Source organism: Sinocyclocheilus grahami, unplaced genomic scaffold, assembly GCF_001515645.1.
Source record: "Sinocyclocheilus grahami isolate Dianchi unplaced genomic scaffold, SAMN03320097.WGS_v1.1 scaffold42.1, whole genome shotgun sequence".
Taxonomy (NCBI): Eukaryota; Metazoa; Chordata; class Actinopteri; order Cypriniformes; family Cyprinidae; genus Sinocyclocheilus; species Sinocyclocheilus grahami.
The window spans coordinates 699,084-718,588 of NW_015505221.1; the positions used below are offsets into that span (position 1 = coordinate 699,084).

The window sequence follows — 19,505 nt, forward strand, 5'->3', positions numbered from 1 at the left end:
TCGATTTTATTTTTATATTTTCTGTTTTCATTATATTTTAGTTAAAATTTTAGTAATTTTGTTGTGTTTTTGTCATTTTTTTAGTTTTTTTTCTTAAATATGTCTATATAGTTCTTATTAAGTTTTGAGTTTTTAGTTTGAGTTGTTTCAATACTTCAATTTACACTAAATGAAAATTAGAAAAGTTTTAGAGACATTTTTTAATGGTTTTAAGTTTTAATTTTAGTAATAACCCTGATACACTCAAATGCAAGTTATTAAGTAAAATAACTAAAATATTCTCTAAAATAAGTCAAGACTTACTGGTAGTCCTGGTGAGCCAGGAAGTCCTGGTGTTCCTAAAACTTCCTTATTGAGAGAATGCGAACGAGAGACAGATTGGCTAGACTTCAGTTATACTGCAGCTGTCAAAGGAAATATATTAACACACTCACACACTCCATACCCTAGAACCTTTAGGTCCGGGCATGCCTGGAAATCCAATATCTCCCTGTGTAATAAAAAATAATAATAAAATAAACAGATATACATTTTATCAACATTAATCAATGCTCTAATAAAGAGTCTATGCAACAATAAATGTTATATAGGTTGTTGAATGTCAAAACAAAGTACAAACAAAAATACTGTCAATCTCTGTATGAGAATATGCCACAAATAAAAAGTCAATTTTATTTTAAAGTGCCCCTATTATGACATTTCCAAAATTGCCTTTCGTGCAGTCTGTAAACTAGCTGTATGTAAAATGTGAATGTAAACGATCTGCAAAGTTGTAAAGCCGAAAGTGCACGATAAATAAAGTTATTTTCTCCCAAAATAAAGAATCGACTCTGCACAGCCTAAACGAGTCGTTAGTAATTCGATTCCCGCGAACAACTTGACCCCGCCAACAAACACGTCATTACGCATGAGCGTAAACTGCGTAATCAGCGTTGTTTACATTTGGGGGAGAAAGTGCGCATGAAGTAATCTGCGTAATCAGCGTTGTTTACGTTTGGGGAGAAAGTGCGCTCATGAACGTAATCTGCGTAATCAGCGTTGTTTACGTTTGGGGGAGAAAGTGCGCATGAACGTAATCTGCGTAATCAGCGTTGTTTACGTTTGGGGGTGAAAGTGCGCTCATGAACGTAATCAGCGTAATCAGCGTTGTTTACGCTTAGGGGAAAGTGTGCGTATGCGTTGTGATACTCTCTAAAATGGCGGAAGACGTTAACTCGGGGGAGAAGAATTGTTGAAAAAAAAATTATTTTTGTTTTCTTTGCGCTCAAAAAGTATTCTCGTAGCTTCGCAAAACTGAAGTTGAGCCACTGATGTCACATGGACTGTTTTACCGATGTCCTTACTACGTTTCTGGACCTGGGAATATTACAGTTGCGTTGCTGTCTATGCAGGGTCTGAGAGCGCTCAGATTTGATCAAAAACATCTTAATTTGTGTTCTGAAAATGAACAAAGGTCTTACGGGTTTGGAACGACATGAGGGTGAGTAATTAATGACAGATTTTTTTATTTTTGAGTGAACTATCCCTTTAACTGTAGGAACTCTAGATATTTTCACACTAGCTCTGCTGATGTTTTGAATAAGCTACTCCTAAATGTAATGTAGAAACTTTCATTTTCTGTGAAGCTGCTTTGCAATGATTTGTATTGTGAAAAGCATTATACAAATAAACGTGAATTGAATTTAACACACTGTAAGGATAAAGGCAGTCACAAAGCAATGTTTGTGACATAATAAGACATTGTCATTTGTGTGTGGATATGATTGCATGTATGTTTATATATGTTTGCATATTCTATTACCTTTTGTCCTTTAATTCCTTGACCGTTGCACCCTGATTGAACGACATGAGGGTGAGTAATTAATGACAGATTTTTTTATTTTTGAGTGAACTATCCCTTTAACTGTAGGAACTCTAGATATTTTCACACTAGCTCTGCTGATGTTTTGAATAAGCTACTCCTAAATGTAATGTAGAAACTTTCATTTTCTGTGAAGCTGCTTTGCAATGATTTGTATTGTGAAAAGCATTATACAAATAAACGTGAATTGAATTTAACACACTGTAAGGATAAAGGCAGTCACAAAGCAATGTTTGTGACATAATAAGACATTGTCATTTGTGTGTGGATATGATTGCATGTATGTTTATATATGTTTGCATATTCTATTACCTTTTGTCCTTTAATTCCTTGACCGTTGCACCCTGATTTCACACTGCAAACACACCCCTGAGAGGAAAACACAAGCAAAATAACACCATGAATGCATTTACAGATACAGTAGTACTACATGGCATTCTCATAGTTCATAAATGAAAAGAAAATAAATATTGATAAAAAATTCTAGTCCTTTGTGGGTTCATTAGGATTTCTGAGTGTAGGCACAATATGTGCCCAAGCAGGCACCTATAATTTAAATGAAATCACCTAATCAAGAAATGCATAAAATCCATGGCTTAAAGGAATGCATAAAATCCATGGCTTAAGTGATTTTTTTCTTTTTTTTGCCACCAATTTTTTTCAGTGTAAATAAGTTTAAGTGAATAAAAAATTAATTAAAGCTATATAAAAAAATAGATATATATTTAAACAAATATTAAAATTACATAAGCACATAACAAAATTATTAAAACCTAAACTAAAATTAATAATACAAAATATAAAAATAAAAGCTAATTTTAAAATATTAGTAAATACTATAATATATAAATAATACCAAAATAACACTACTTCTTGAATGCCAAGACTAATATTAAAATAACATATCTATAAATAATAAAGAATATATATATATATATATACTGTATATATATATAAATAACTTTATATTTACAAAAAGCACTGTATATTCTTCATTAAAGTAGTCTAAACAACTGTTTTTCTTGATTTCAAACCATTTAAATGTATCACATTAAGATTCTGTGAGTGAAAACCTATAATGTTTGATGTCATTAATGTCAAAATCTTAAAGTTTGAACGTGCAGAAGTGCAAATGAGGGTAAGTAAATGATCAGAATTGTTTGTGTTTGGATGAACACTGCCTATTTTTCTCAGGTATAAAGGGACAAATAGGAGATGGTGGATTTCCTGGACTTCCTGGGCCAGAAGGACCAGGCGGACTATCTGGAAACCCTGGAGAGAGTGGCGAGAAAGGAGAAAAAGGCTCTCGGGGTATGTTTTTTTTTTTTATATATATATTATTAACAACTTACAGTAATTATTGACTCAACTGTGCCTGACACTGTTGTATCCTGTTTCCTCCTGCCATCATTCATCCACTACAATTACATTCATATATTTAGCAGATGTTTTTATCCAGAGTGACTAACATCGACCAATTCATCAACCCAACCATTTGTCCATACACTTATTTTTCCATGCCAGGACCACCAGGACCAGTTGGTGATCAGGGTCCTCTTGGACGGTCTTCCTCTGGCTTCCTTTTGGTGATGCACAGCCAGTCTGAGATTGTGCCCACTTGTCCTTCGGGCCTAACAGAGTTATGGAACGGCTACAGTCTACTATAAGACCTGGGTATGTGGCTAATGAACACATTCACACTCAAAACACCTATGATTCCATAAAATGCTGCCTACACTCTAAAAAATGCTGGGTTGTTTCAACCCAGTGTTGGGTCAAATATGGACTAACCCAACTGTTGGGTTAAATTTTTAAATTAGCTTTTTAACCCAACAGTAGGGTTAGTCCATATCAGCATTTTTTAGAGTGTAGGTATACAGCTTACTAGGTTTTGAAACAAAGCTATGATGTAACAACCAGTGTTATTTTAGTATCATTGAAATACTATTGTTTTTTTTTTACTCTTTTGATTTTTTTTATTTTTCATAACTTAAGTTTTTTTTTTTTTAATATGTCTGTATTTTTGTTTTTTCAATGTTATTTCAGTTTTTTATGTTAGTTATTTTAGTGGATCAAGTGAAAATAAGAAATGTTTCTTTGGCTAGTTTTTTAACTAGTGAAATCAACACTAGTTAGTGACTAGTTAATGTTTTTGAGATAATTTTTTTGAGATTTTTACAAATATTTTTCATTTAGTTTTTATTTTGTTTTTCCCATTTAATATTTTTAGTTAAAGTTTTAGTAATTTTGTTGTGTTTTTGACATTTTTGTTTTATTTTAAATATTTCTATATAATTTTTATTCATTGTTATTTCAGTTTTAATTTGAGTTATTTTAGTGCATTTCATTTTTATTGTATTTCAAGTAACAAAAATGTTTTTTGAGATACTAGTATGTTTTTTTATATATTTTGAATATTTTTTTTTGCATTTTCAGTTCATTTTAATTAAAGCATTAGTAGTTTTGTTGTGTCATTTTTATTAATATATTTTTTTAAGATGTCTATATAGTTTTTATACATTTTTATTTTGGTTTAAACTTTAGTCATTTTAATGCATCAAGTTAAACTAAATGAATATGAAAAATGCTGCTTTGCCAGAACTGGCTGAAATAAAAAAAAAACTTCATATTTATTTCAGTTAACAATAAAAGTTTCAGTTTAGAGTTTTAGTTAATTATAATAACCCTGATAACAATAATGTTCAAACTTATTTTTGTGTGTTTTCACCAGGCCATGCAGGTTCATGTTTACGAATGTTCAGCACTCTGCCATTCTCCTGCTGTAATATGAACGCCTGTGATTACGCCGGCCGCAGCGACAAATCTTACTGGCTGTCTACAACCATCTCAATTCCCGTGAATTCCACCCTGAGGGGGATGGAAATTCAACAACACATCAGCAGGTGTGTGGTGTGTGAGGCGTCATTGCCAACCATTACATTACACAGTCAAGACGGGACTAAACCAAAGTGTCCATTCAATTGGAGAAGACTCTGGTTCGGAAATTCATTCCTTATGGTAAGGGAAGAGGAGTACGACTCTGTTCCTAACCCTAATAAGCTGCCTATCAGAATTTTTAGGCATTTAGATGCATTCCTTCTGCCTTAAATTATCTAATTTTGGTGTATTTATAATAATATATTTAAATAAAGAAAATATTTTGTTAAAATATATATTTAAATACTTAGACATTTGGTTAAACATGAACCATTTAAGTCTGAACCAGTATCTTTGATATTATTTTCTTATGTTAGCATAGCTAGTTGTTATGTTAGCAGCATGCATAATGTCATTTTCAGTCAGAATAAACTATAAGCATTAGTCTATGTACAGTACCGTTCAAAATATACTTTCATTAAGCAAAGATGCATTAAATTGATCAAAAGTGACAGTAAAAACATGAATCATTTTACAGAAGTTTTCTACGTCTAATAAATGTTGTTCTTTTGATCTTTCAAATCAAATAATAATCCTGAAAGAAATGTATCACTGTATTATAGTGTATTAAAATATTAGGCAGCAGGAAATACAAATAATGTTTAGTAATGTTAAGAATTGCTTCTAGAGCAGTAAATCGGCATATTAGAATGATTTCTGAAGGATCATGTGTCATTGAAGACTGGAGCAATGATGCTGAAAATTCAGCTTTGCATCACAGAAATAAATTACATATTATAATATTTTAAAATAGAAAATGGTTATTTTAAATTGTAATAATATTTCACAATATTGCAGTTTTTACTGTATTTTTGATCAAATAAATGCAGCCCTTGTGAGCATAAAACACTTCTTTCCAAAACATAAGGACTTCAGTGTTTTGATGGTACTGTGCATCACTTAACATTTTGAACAAATCGCATGATGCAACTTCATTTCTGTGTTCCAGCATACAGGATCAGGGGACGAGGGAGGTGGACAGTCTCTGGCATCAACAGGAAGCTGTTTGCAGGACTTCCGCAGTCAGCCGTTCGTGGAGTGCCAAGGTCCGCGTGGCACATGCCAATATTCCCCCACGTTCTACAGTTTCTGGCTGACTAGAGCGAACATGCAGCTCTCTGACTCCGTTCCTCACAGTACTGTGCTCAACGGACAGAAACAGCGCAATAGCATCAGCTCATGCAGCGTCTGCATGAAGAAGAACTGACACAAGTCTCTCGTGTTTTCTAAAAAAAAAAAAAAAACTGCACTGAGAATGCACATCAATAGGTCTCCGGAGTGGAAGTGGTCGAGATGCTTTTGGTCACTTTTTTTGGAGACGATAAAAAGGACATCATTTGTGACTATTTCTGTTTTGTTTATTTATTTAGCTATAGAGATATTTTGGTGCTATTTTGGATGGAAATGAAAAACTTAAGTGAATGAAAAACGTGTTCCCTTTTAAAAAGAAGTGATTATTTTTGTCTGATTTTGTGGTTAGAAAAGAAATTCACTGTGTTTGGGGAAATTTTAATGTCTTGAGTACTGTACTGTTACATTAAATGTCTAATAAATTGTGATATTTGTATAACACGCGATAATACCTTGGTAAAAAGAATATAAACTCACCCAACTGAGACACCTAACAAATCTGCTGTGAGTTTCACATCACTACATCATTTATTGTTTTTACACTTTTTTTTTATACACTATTCTTGAGTTTTAGACACACACATACATACACTAGTGGTACAGTGGTGGAAGTTCATATATCACTATTTCTAGGGTTTGAACCTTTTTTGGCTAGAATACACTGGTAATTGAATGCCCCTTCAGCACTTTCCATTAAATCGGTAACACTTCACAATAAGGTTAATTAGTTAACAACTTCAGTTAACATGAACTAAGCATAAACAACACTTCGACAGCATTTATTAATCTCAGTTAATGTTAATTTCAACATTTACAAATGCATTATTAAAATCAAAAGTTGTGCTTGTTAATGTTAGTTAATGAACTGTGAATTAACATTAACAATGAACAACTGTATTTTCAATAACAGATTAATAAATACTTAAATAAATGTATTGTTCATTGTTTGTTCAACATTAACTAATGGAACCTTATTGTAAAGTGTTACCATTAAATCTTCTATAAACCACTTCTGTGGCTTTGATAAAGTTTAAGTATACAGTAGGTTAAAACATGAGAAATATTTTGTAGCACTGTAAGTATCTTTACTGTCAGTTTCCATTAATTTAATGCATTTTTGCTAAGTAAAAGTAATTTTTTTTCAAAAGTGAATAGTAGTGTACCGTATATGTACTCTGAAAATGGATTGTCATGCAACTAAATGCAGGGAGTATAATACATGTAAACTGGATTTAATTATATATTTATAATTACAATCAAATAAAATTTTTACTAAATATTTTATAATATATCATATAAAAAGGGCATGTCTTGGAACAAATGCAAAGCCAGCAAGAACATAACATAACAAGAATGATTTATGTTTATTTACAAAAATATACTTTCTTAAAGGGGTCATGTAATGCTATTTTAAAGATCATTATTTTGTGTATTTGGTGTAACAGAGTATGTTGACATGCTTTAATGTTCAAAAAACACATTATTTTTCAAATACTGTACATTATTGTCCTCTATGCCCCGCCTCTCTCAAGATATAGAAATAGCCTCTGTGCACAGCCAGCCTTGTACTCTTCTAGGTTAAAAAAAACTGTCGTCCATAAAATGCGTTGCACAAATTCGAACATCTGGGTTGTGCTGTTCTGTTGTAAATAAATCTTAACCAATGATTCCTAATTGCATCTACTTCCGGAAGGCCAAATAAAGTGCTTTTGCTTTCGCACTGAAACACACAGCGTCTCCCTGACATGACTGCATCAACACTACTGCTGTTCCTGAAACCACGCCTTCTTTCTTTGCGTGAACATTTGGGCAGCATTATGCTAATATTTCCACATAGTGATGTAGACATGTGGGGGCGTGTTAGAATGAGCCGTTTTAGGTAGGCGTGGCTGACTCTTAACGTTTATAAAGAATGTCTCTTTGGATTTGAGACTAGTCTTTGCAACTTTACAGATCTTCTTTATGCACCAAGAGCTTGTAACACTTCAAAGAGAAAGGAAAACTTGAAATTGCATCATATGACCCCTTTAAGAAACAAAGTATAAGTTACTTAGAAAGAAATGTTGTTTGGAAATAATCAAGTGCTATAAGCTTGAGATATTTTACATACACTTAGTAAGACTTACTGGCATGCTGACAAAATCATCTTACTGTACATTCAACACACTGCAAAAAAGCACATCCACAACCATGTGTCATGGAAATTCAATTCATTTTAACTTTTAACATTAAAGTAAAGAGATTAGCATTTACAGCAAAAACAAATGTGCATACTTACAAACATGTGCAATTAGAAATACAGCCAACAGCCTTTGAAACCTCCCATTGAAGACATCATAAAAGCTATTCAATGACACAATCAGTCAGCAGTGGAAGAATCCTCTCCGCTAGCTTGAATTGGTTGTTTAGTGCTCTCTTTGATGTGACCAATCTATTAGTATTATCATTATGTGTCACGTTCTCCAATTGTTCAGCTGTTAAATCTCTGAAGTCGTCGCCAGCGGATCTCTTCAGGAGTTGGGTTAGACTGGGTATATGTGCCATGAGTATGACTACCTACAAAACAAAAATAACAATGTTACACATTGTAACTGCTAGTACTGTAAAAAATTAAAGGAATAGTTCACCCAAAAATGAAAATTTGCTGAAAATGTACTCCCCCTCAGGACATTCAAGGTGTACATGAGTTCTTCATCAGAACAGATTTGGAGAAATGGGGCATTACATCATTTGCTCACCAATGGATCCTCTGCAGTGAATGGGTGCCGTCAGAATGAGAGTCCAAAAAGCTGATAAAAACATTACAATAATCCACAAGTAACCCACATGACTCCAGTCCACTGAAGTGAAAAGCTGCATACTTGTAAGACACAAATCCATCATTAAGGCGCCAAAATACAAATCCAAAATCCATAATAGCGCTTCCTCCAGTGAAAATGTGCATCCCCTGTTGTCCTCTCAAAATTCACCAACATATTTGTTTACAACAGTTTTGGACTGTTTTGGCTTGCTGGATGTGTGCATTTTTCTCTCCTGATTCAGACAAGATTAATTTGTCAATATTATGGATCGAAGCAATGGTTTGAAGTTAAAGGGGTCATATGATGCGATTTCAAGTTTTCCTTTCTCTTTGGAGTGTTACAAGCTGATTGTGCATAGATAAGATCCCTGAAGTTGCAAAGACTAAAGTCTCAAAACCAAAGAGATATTCTTTATCAAAGTTAAGACTCTGCCACGCCCCCCTAAAACAGCTCGTTCTAACACGCCCCCACATATCTACCTCACTATGTAGAAATATTAGCATAATGCCGCCCAAATGTTCACGCAAAGAAAGAAGGCGTGGTTTCAGTAACCGCAGTAAGCGTTGAAGCAGCCATGTCAGGGAGACGCTGTGTGTTTCTAGGCGAAAGCAAAAGCACTTTATTTGGCCTTCCAGAAGTACTGTAGATGCATTTAGGAATCTTTAAGATTACTTACAACAGAACAGCAATGCATTTTATGGACGACCGTTTCGTGAACCTAGGAGAGGAGGTAATTCTGACTTTGCTATGACAATCTGGCGCTTCTGAATCAGCTACGGTTTTGTTATTGGTTTAAGTATTTGCTATTGACTGTTCAAATGCGGAGTTTTGCGCATCGTGTGTGTGTGTGTGTGCGCGCGCGTGCGTGTGTGAGAGAGAGAGACTTTTTTTTAACTTTTAAAATCGAAGGTCTTTTAATCAAACAACTACTTTAAAAACATTATTTACAATTCACCAATTAAACAATAACTCTCCAAACTCATCTCTCATCACAAGAGCATTTTTCACACTCCACCTCACATCAAAGAAATGCATGTTATTTGTTAATTTACAATATGCATATTCCACAAAAACCCGACCCTCTACAAGAGTTTTGAACATTCCAAGCAAATCAGCATCTCTCCCTTCATTCCTGCATCCATAGGATTTTAAAATAGCCAACTTTGCCTGTCCCACTAGAAAATTACCAAGTGTACACTGTGCTTTCCATTCTTTCTTATAATTCACACCCAAAATGAACATTTTTTGTAAACATAAAACCAAGTTTAGTAAATATTTTGTCCAACAATTCAAACAAAGCAATTCATCTTAAACAATCACAAAAAAAAAGAAAAACAGTATCAAGAATGTTACACAAAGGGCATGTAGATAAAACCATCTCATTCAATTTTGACACAAAACTATTTGTTGACACAGCACAATGGAGTACTCTCCATTGGAGGTCTCCGTATGGAGATAGAATTGTTGCTTAATTCCAAATAAATAGATTATGATCCACAAATAAATAGAATGAGATCCACAAATAAATAGTTTCACAAACATGAATTAAATTCACAAATAAATAAAATGAGATTTGCAAATAAAAAACATATTCACAAATATATATTTATGTCACAACCACAACTTTGCCTGGCATTTATTTGTAAATCGCGTCCTGTGCATTTGTAGATAGCTGCACGTATTTGTGAATCGCGTCCTGTGCATTTGCGAATTGTGAAACATTTCTTGCATCAAGACATGCTGACAATCCACAAATACGTGGACTCCACCCACCGTCTACTCAAGCCAATCAGATAACAGCCACATTCGATCTCCTTCTAGAATGACTAACCATTTCAATTTCCTTCAGAAATAGACAATTACTTTATTCATTCTAGAAGCAGACATTATATTTTGTACACCTATTTCTCGACCAATAGCGACCAAAACATTCTCAATGGAAATTGACCCATCTGCCGGCATGCACTTACAAGCGTGCCGACAAACTTGAAAAACCATCAGAATTTACGCCCATCTTTATCAGCTAAGCTGACAAAAATCACCACTACACTCTTAAAAATAAAGGTGCTTCACGATGCCATAGAAGAACCTTTTTGTCTAAATGGTTCCATAAAGAACCTTTAACATCTGAAGAACCTTTCTGTTTCACAAAAGGTTCTTTGTGGCGAAATAAGGTTCTTCAGATTACAAAAAGGTAAGAAAGAGATGGTTCTTTAAAGAACCTTTGACTGAATGGTTCTTTGTGGAACCAAAAATGGTTCTTCTATGGCATCGCTTAAAGAACCTTTTGAAGCACCTTTATTTTTAAGAGTGTATAACACCTTCTCCTCTAACTTACAGCAAAAATAAATAAATAAATTTAAAAAACTCGGAAAGAAAAGTTAGAAACTCACTCAGTAACTCCACACACTCCCCGCTCACACGCTCCTCACTATCACGCCGCACACATGTGCACAGAGAGAGAGAGAGAGAGAGAGAGAGAGAGAGAGAGGGTCACATCACAGTGGAGTCACATCACATGACCCCTTTAAAAACATCTTTGTTTCTTACAAGCACACCGATTTTTGATTCACAAGATGTTAATTGATGGACTGGAGTTGTGTGGATCACTTGTGGATTATTATTATGCTTTTATCAGCTGTTTGGACTCTCATTCTGACGGCACCCATTCACTGCAGAGGATCTATTGGTGAGCAAGTGATGTAATGCCACATTTCTCCAAATCTGTTCCCATGGAGAAGCAAACTCAGCTACATCTTTGATAGACTGAGGATGAGTACATTTTCAGCACATTTTCATTTTTGGGTGAACTATTCCTCTAATCAGACTGCTTCTGCAGCCTTAGTGTCAGTAAAAACATGTGAGAATGAATTAGTTGTGTTGGCATGTGGTCAACAACTTCTAATTCAATAATCAAGGAATATTGTTCATATTTTATGTCTAAATATTTGTTGCTGTTTTGTTCTAAATATGTATGACAAAATAATTGTTTATGACAAAAACATGTTTTTATCAACTGGCCATTTTGACCACCTAACCTCTGTCGTTCAGGCTGGCTCTGACAGCTGCTGCATACTGTTCCTCTTCTGACAGTCCTGCTGTATAGGGATGCTGGAATGGTGCAGAGGGCATTGCTGTGTCATATGGCTCCCTGTAGGGGGCGCCATACTGCCTGCGAATAAATGACTGCTGTCCATAACGGGGGTTTGGAGGATACGGCATGCCATATCCACTGTATCCTGTGAATACAGACATACACATTATAGATCTTGAGGATGTCGACAGATTGATGCTACAATGGTCTAGTTAACAATCCCTAAATCACTTGATCTTTATTGGTTCTTGGAGCCATTTCTAGGACAGTCGTGATTCAAATCAGGTTGCAGTCTTTACAACTAAATTAATATTTCCATATAAAACAAAAAGAGCAAAACTGTTTACCTGATGAGTTATAGTATGTTTGTTGCCCTCCATAAAGCCCATTAGATGTCACAAAGCCTGAAATGACATAGTCATGGCTGTTTATGAGGCTGGATGCATTAATTTCTGAATTAAAAGTTTGTGGTTGGTAAGTTTTTAATGTTTTTGAAAGTCTCGTATGCTTCAAATTTAGTTTTAAAATGTAATTTATTCTTTTGATGCAAAGCTGAATTTTCAGCATCATTACTGCAGTCTTCAGTGTCACATGATCATATAATTTTAATATGCTGATTTTCTGCTCAAGAAACATTTTGTATTCTATCAGTGTTGAAAACAGTTAATGTTTTTGTGGAAACTGTGACTCTGGAAGTTCAAAAGAACAACATTTATTTGAAATAGAAATCTTTTGTAGCATTATAAATATCGTTACTGTCACTTTCGATCAATTTAATGCATCCATGCTGAATAAAAGCATTAATTTCCTTAAAAAAAAATACTGAACTGAACTGAACATATTGAATGGTAGTGTATATACGCATATTAACATAGTGAAGTTACAAAGAGGTTAAACACACATTGAAAATGTGTTTACCTGCACAGGTTTTCATGAGTCTCTTTAGTGGTCCAGTCGTGTAGAGCAGTCCGACCAGAATCCCAGCAAGGTGTCCAACAAATGACGTCCTGCAAGAGATGTGTGTGAATGTCTGTTAATACAAGCTGTGAATCAGGTCCTAGGCCTACTAGCATCTTTGAAATGTGTTTCATGCCTACCCAGGGTTCATGAAATGGATGAGGACCAGCTCTACCCAGCAGGCATAGCGATTAGCAATGTGCAGCTCCATGACGTACGTGGCCCCTCCTGGATGATAATGATTATTCACCACCTTCAGCCCAAACAGAACACCTGAAACGAATCCCAAACAGCTTCAATGCTTATTTCTTAGTAGAAAAATATAAAAGTGACATATATGAATCAATTGATTTCTGATATCTGCTCCATTTTTATTCTTTCCACCAACTTTTATAATGTTACAAAAGATTTCTATTTTAAATAAATGCTGTTCTTTCATCAAAAATGTTGCTTGTATAATAAATCTGCAGAATTAGAATGATTTCTGAAGAATCATGTGACACTGAAGACTGGAGTAACGATGCTGAAAATTCAGCTTTGCATCACAGAAATAAATTACATTTAAAAATATATTATATAGAAAACAATCATTTTAAAGCATATCTAATCTATCCTGATCCATCACACCCGAGAAGCCCACTGCACACTGTAAACTATATGACGAGTCTTCTGTCATGTGTGTCAGTCCTGTCTCCAGGAGCAGGTACACCAATCCGGTGAGCAGAGAGAAGACAGACAGCAGATACGCAAACCAGGCGCCCCCCAGCTTCCTCTCCAGCTTGATGCCCTTCCAAAGGAGAGAGGCCATGTTGAAGTATAAATGCATGTCGTCAACATGGTGAAATGGTGACAGCAGAAGACGACTCCAATCTCTGTACCAGTACGCCTCTCGAACACTTAAACACGTCTGCGAAACACAGAAACAGACCAGAAAAACCTTTAAGAACTTTCTACAACTTGCCTTCATTGTAACTTGTGCAACTTCCTTCTTTTTTAATGTATTTGTTTGTTAATTTGCCAGTTTATCAGCTGACAGATTTTCTCCATTGACTCGCTACTGGCAGATGTGACCCGTTTTTGGTGTTGAAGTTTATTTTATAATAACATGTACCTGTAGGAGGGGTTTGGCAGGAAACAGAAACAAATAGACGTTCAGACCCAGCGTTGCAAGAGTGGCATGTGGGATGTTGTCGATTCCCAGCTGGAAAACCTGACAGGCCAGTAGGAGCAGGCCGAGATTGGATCCCCATAGTCTATTACGCATCTGAAAAACATACAGTAGAGTATTAGCATCTAAAATACACAACCAACCACATCTTCAAACACACAGAAGCAGGGTTTTATCGGTGTAAAAGTTTGTTTACACTTCTTGACAGACTGCTTCATAAATATTGTGGATTTAGTTAAGAATCATTCCAATTGCAATTCATACACATCTGTCTACAGAGCATGTACAATTATTAAAGGGGTCCTATTATGCTCTTTTACAAAGTCTTGATTTTGTTTTGGGGGTGTACTAGAACAGGCTCTCATACTAGGTTGTTCGAAAAACACATTATTTTTCACATATTTTACATTATTACAACACCTCTCTCCCCAGTCTGGCATGAACGGCTCGAATAGTTAAAATAAATTTGAGCTCGATTTAAACCCGGATGATTGTAACCACTCTAAGATCGTCTGCCTTGGGAAAGCTGGCATGTCTCCGACATAGTGATAACACTCGTTGCCTTCTCTAGTGCAGCTCAACCAGGTCTCGTCCCATTCGTGAGATCGCAAATCCCGGAAAATATGCGTTGTAGTCCAAACGAGTCGTTCGTTGTAGTTTTTTAAAAGTGATTTCTGTTAAATAAAATATCTCCTTTTGAAGTGGACTTTGAGCTTTGTAACTTTGCAGATCTTTTTTATGCTCAAACAGCAACATTACAGACTAACTAAAGTTGAAAAAGTGAAAAAGCATGATTGGCATCTGGCTAGCCAATTGCAGGTGGTATTGGGGGAGGGGCATTTCCATTCTTGAGAACATCTGATAGGACTAAAACTGTAGTGCAGGATGAGTCATTCATATTTGATGATGAAAAATGCTGAAATTTTACGTGTATTTTTTCAATTTGTCGAAAAATATTCTGGCATATAGTTAGCACCAAAGCTAAATTATTATTTTTTTCATAGGGTAATTAAATGTAGTTGTGTATTTCATGTAAATTCACGGAATTGTCGGAATTGGGTCTTATATCATAATAAGAATTATTTTGTTTCATTTGGCAATAAAACTATCAAGCATGGATGGTAAGTGGTGCACACACAAGAGCCTTTAAGTAAAATATAATCAAAAAGAGAAATCTATTTCTTTCATTAAATAAAGAATCTATTATCCATACTAAACTGTCAATTTAAGAGAATATTCTGGGTAATATCATGCATGCAATGTCAAACTCAATTCCTGGAGGGCCGCACCCCTGCACAGTTTAGTTCCAACCCTGCTCTAACCACACACTGCATGTGAATAAATAAGCCTGAAGGGACTTGATTAGCTGGATCAGCTGTGTTTAATAGAGAATGGGAATGTGTCGTCACAGCAGCAATGCATTCTGGGAATGTAGGTCACGGGAGCTACAGCGGAGACTGGATAACATAGTGAATGTAGACGTTTGGTGATTTAATGTTTATATTATTCTACTTAAGATCGCGTTGGAGTGGTTAAGGCTCACTTTACATCATTTGCCATAGCCCTTTGCACGGCCGGTGTGAAAAACGTGCTTTTTTCAGCGTTAGAAAGCTGAAAGAGCAGAAGTATTTCCTGCAGACATTGATAAGGGCTATGCCATAGCCCTTAATTATCAATGTCTGCATGAAATACATCTGCTTTTGATTAACGCTATGTTGATACAGTAAGCGTTAATCATTCCAACGCGATCTTAAGTTGAATCATATAAACATAAAATAATATAAAATGTCTGCATTCACTACGGAACTCGGATGAAAGTTAAACTGAAACTCTGTATGGTAAACAACTCAAATAAGATGTGGCTTAATGATTGATCTCTGTAGATTTATTATATACCGTGCATTAAACTGTAAGCAAGCACTCACAACACAAATAGAAGAAAATCATATATGGAAACGGTATCTTGCGGCAGCTCGTTGATACCCAGCCACTTGTTTGTACGGATTAAGTTTCATTCATTCATTTATTTTGATTGCTTGCATCGTTGTTTGGCATTTCTAATAGTAAGAATCTTCAACTTGGTTCATTCAAGTCCAGGTATTTATTTGCATAGCATCCACAATACACATTGTTTCAAAGCAGCTTCTAGTAAGTTCTGTTACCTCTATAATGGCTTAATTATGTACACTGAGCAGTTTTACTGGGCAATATGACAATAAATGACAATGATAAATGATCCACTGTTTGAGATCTAGCTATGTATTCTCCCCTTTAAAAAATGAATCATATAAACATAAAATAATATAAAATGTCTACATTCACTACGGAACTCGGATGAAAGTTAAACTGAAACTCTGTATGGTAAACAACTCAAATAAGATGTGGCTTAATGATTGATCTCTGTAGATTTATTATATACCGTGCATTAAACTGTAAGCAAGCACTCACAACACAAATAGAAGAAAATCATATATGGAAACGGTATCTTGCGGCAGCTCGTTGATACCCAGCCACTTGTTTGTACGGATTAAGTTTCATTCATTCATTTATTTTGATTGCTTGCATCGTTGTTTGGCATTTCTAATAGTAAGAATCTTCAACTTGGTTCATTCAAGTCCAGGTATTTATTTGCATAGCATCCACAATACACATTGTTTCAAAGCAGCTTCTAGTAAGTTCTGTTACCTCTATAATGGCTTAATTATGTACACTGAGCAGTTTTACTGGGCAATATGACGATATATAACAATGATAAATGATCCACTGTTTGAGATCTAGCTATGTATTCTCCCCTTTAAAAAATAGCCATGGTTCTGCTGCTCTGACCAGTGTTTTAGCAGTTAGCCTAACTTATATCAGTACCACTGTAGTGAAAGAGACCCGGTTGAATAATGCATATTTGCAGTCTCTCAGACAAACCACAGAGCGATTTTATTTATTTAAAGAGAATCACATATAAGTCCGTTTTATTCTAAGAGTGTGTAAGATGGTTTAAAAAATATATATATTAAAGGGGTCATATGATGCTTTTTTAAAGATCATTATTTTGTGTATTTGGTGTAACAGAATATGTTGACATGCTTTAATGTTCAAAAAACACATTATTTTTCAAATACTGTACATTATTGTAGGTCCCCTATGCGTTTGCGTGAACATTTGGGCGTGAAATGTTATGGAACATTATGCTAATATTTCCACATAGTGAGGTAGATATGGGGGGGGCGTGTTAGAACGAGCCATTTTAGGGGGGCGTGGCAGAGTCTTAACTTTGATAAAGAATATCTCTTTGGTTTTGAGACTTTAGTCTTTGCAACTTCAGGGATCTTATCTATGCACAATCAGCTTGTAACACTCCAAAGAGAAAGGAAAACTTGAAATCGCATCATATGACCCCTTTAATAGTAAACGGTCTGCTTTTTCTGTGGTGATTTGCGTGTGTTTACACTGTGTGCTCCTGAGCGTGACCTAAAACATGGCGGAATCCAACACGGCGTGACGTAGATTCCCATTCTCTATTCGGAGAAGGGTCTGGCTGCAGCCTCGAACTTGCACTCTCAGACCTGCACTCTCAGACACTTGCGCTTCCGCTAGCAACATCACTTGCAGGCTTTATTTTTTATTTTGTTCTATTTTTTATTACTTTTTGTTTGAATCGCTCAACATTTTACAACAGTAGCCAGGTGGAGAAGACAAGAAAAAAAGAAACTAAATTGCAATGTCACTTGCAATCGTGTAATCGTGTTTATACCTGGCATAATGTGGCATAATGGACTAAAAAGGCCAAACTCAATATACTCCTCAACATTATTAATATACATAACTAATATACAGGCAAGCAGTGAGCCTAGAATAAATGCAACACGCACAGTTTCGCGTTAAGCGTTTTTCCATATAGAATAAACTGTCGACAGCTCTTTTATATCATTGTCTTTGTCTATTAAGCTACATTACGTGTTTTATTTATAATGATTTTCTATAGGAGGAAAATGTTTAACATGCAATTTAACGCATTGCGTTCTGGGCTCGTCTGCTTGCCTGTACGGAGTTGATCCTTTTAAAATCACTTAATGCATTTCAAAATGCACGTTCATATTTGTTGGTCTGTATATACTTTGAGTCAACAACAAGACATATAGGCTGTATTGTCTTTATCATAGTCCGTTATTATGCCACATTATGCGTTTTGCTGTAAGGGAGGACAAGTGAAAATTTGCGCATTGTTTTCATAGCAATCGGTTTGCCTTGTAGTACATTAAATAATAACTATATATTGAATTTGATCTTTTAATTGAACTTAATGTATCTTAATACATTAAGCCATGTTAAGTGTTTGTTTTTCTACAGGAGGAAAACGCTTAACGAGAGACTTTGCGCATTGCGTTCATATTCTGCTGTTCTGTGGCGACGGATTTGCGGGTCTTGTCTTTTTCTTGCAGGAGCATGTATGTTATAGTACTAAATTAGTTGTAATCGTTTAATCACCACCACAGCGTCTTGTCTCCATTGGCAACACGCACGATTTGTGTCGATTGCAAATGACGTCGTAATTTAGTTTATTTTTTCTTGTCTTCACCACTTGGCTACTGTTGTAAAATGTTGAGAGATTCAAACAAAAAGTAATAAAAAATAGAACAAAATAAAAAAAATAAAAGACTGCAAGTGACGTCGCTAGCGGAAGCGCAAGTGTCTGAGAGTGCAAGTCTGAGAGTGCAAGTCTGAGAGAGTGCAAGTCTGAGAGTGCAAGTCTGAGAGAGTGCAAGTGCGAGGCTGCAGCTAGACCCTCTGGTCTATTCGGGTTGAAGCTAAACTCTGCAGGGCTGTGGCCCTCCAGGAACTCAGTTTGACACCCCTCCCATAAAGGCTCTATTATTTTGAAGTGTAAATGTACTAGACTAGAAAAACAATTACTGTGTAGGTTTTTATCACTTACCATAATATCTAAATAACAGTTTCTGTTTGGAAGCCTTGACGTTCCTTGGATGTTGTGGTGTGAGTAAAAGGAGCGTTCCCGAGTCCTAATATTAGCTATCAACAGACTCGTCGGATTTTACTTTCATTTCACCATGTTTCGTCAGGTGGTAAAGACGGAAGTGATGCAACGGCGGCTTCTGGTCGCGTGACCTCATCGCTCCTGAAGTTTGTAGTTTTTTCTAGAAGTGAATTGTCTGACCTTTGCAGAAAGCTTTACTGGCTCATTCCACGAATACGGTACACACGTTGATGTCCTATGACTAATGCATAAGAGATAAATCCCATGTTATGTTGTGGAACCTATTAGATATGTTTGATAAACTATTATTTAACGTAAAATTAACCTAGAATGTAGCTATTTTAACACAACATTTATTTGAACATCAAATGCCTATTCCAAAGCTATGAAACGAAATGAAATATAATCAAGATAATGTTTTAGCTTAGGCTATACATAAAACAATAAACACTATATTGTACCCTATTCATAGAAATTGACTATTACATTTCAGTTTCTGTAATGGTATTACAGCTGGACTCAAGCAGTAATGAATACAGCGTTTTTACACGTCAAAGTCAATTACA

General features: G+C 35.3%; 1 protein-coding gene and 1 pseudogene across 2 annotated transcripts; one reads left to right on the forward strand and one right to left on the reverse strand.

The window, feature by feature from the left end:
* The first annotated feature begins 1,846 nt into the window (after positions 1 to 1,846).
* LOC107582263 (collagen alpha-2(IV) chain-like) lies at positions 1,847 to 6,118 on the forward strand (annotated as a pseudogene).
* A 1,782-nt stretch (positions 6,119 to 7,900) lies between these two features.
* LOC107582224 (rhomboid-related protein 4-like) lies at positions 7,901 to 19,035 on the reverse strand. Of its 2 annotated transcripts, XR_001608931.1 has the most exons (9): positions 18,880 to 19,035; positions 13,893 to 14,045; positions 13,409 to 13,688; positions 12,922 to 13,054; positions 12,743 to 12,831; positions 12,172 to 12,228; positions 11,769 to 11,969; positions 8,208 to 8,485; positions 7,901 to 8,095 (listed from the first exon to the last, which is right to left on the reverse strand). XR_001608931.1 is itself a non-coding variant. In XM_016267975.1 (8 exons), exons 1-8 carry the CDS (start codon positions 18,880 to 18,882, stop codon positions 8,400 to 8,402), a joined length of 1,002 nt encoding a protein of 333 aa, XP_016123461.1. In that variant the 5' UTR covers positions 18,883 to 19,035; the 3' UTR covers positions 7,901 to 8,399. The 2 variants fall into 2 exon arrangements, 1 of the variants encoding a protein (XP_016123461.1); XM_016267975.1 differs by having other exon boundaries at positions 7,901 to 8,485.
* Positions 19,036 to 19,505: the final 470 nt, after the last annotated feature.

Coding starts and splice junctions, on each gene's coding strand:
- LOC107582224 (XM_016267975.1), bottom strand. Junction 12,832..12,921: donor ATCCATTTCATGAACCCTGG/GTAGGCATGAAA, acceptor CATCTCTTGCAG/GACGTCATTTGTTGGACACC. Junction 11,970..12,171: donor AACATACTATAACTCATCAG/GTAAACAGTTTT, acceptor CTGTATTCACAG/GATACAGTGGATATGGCATG.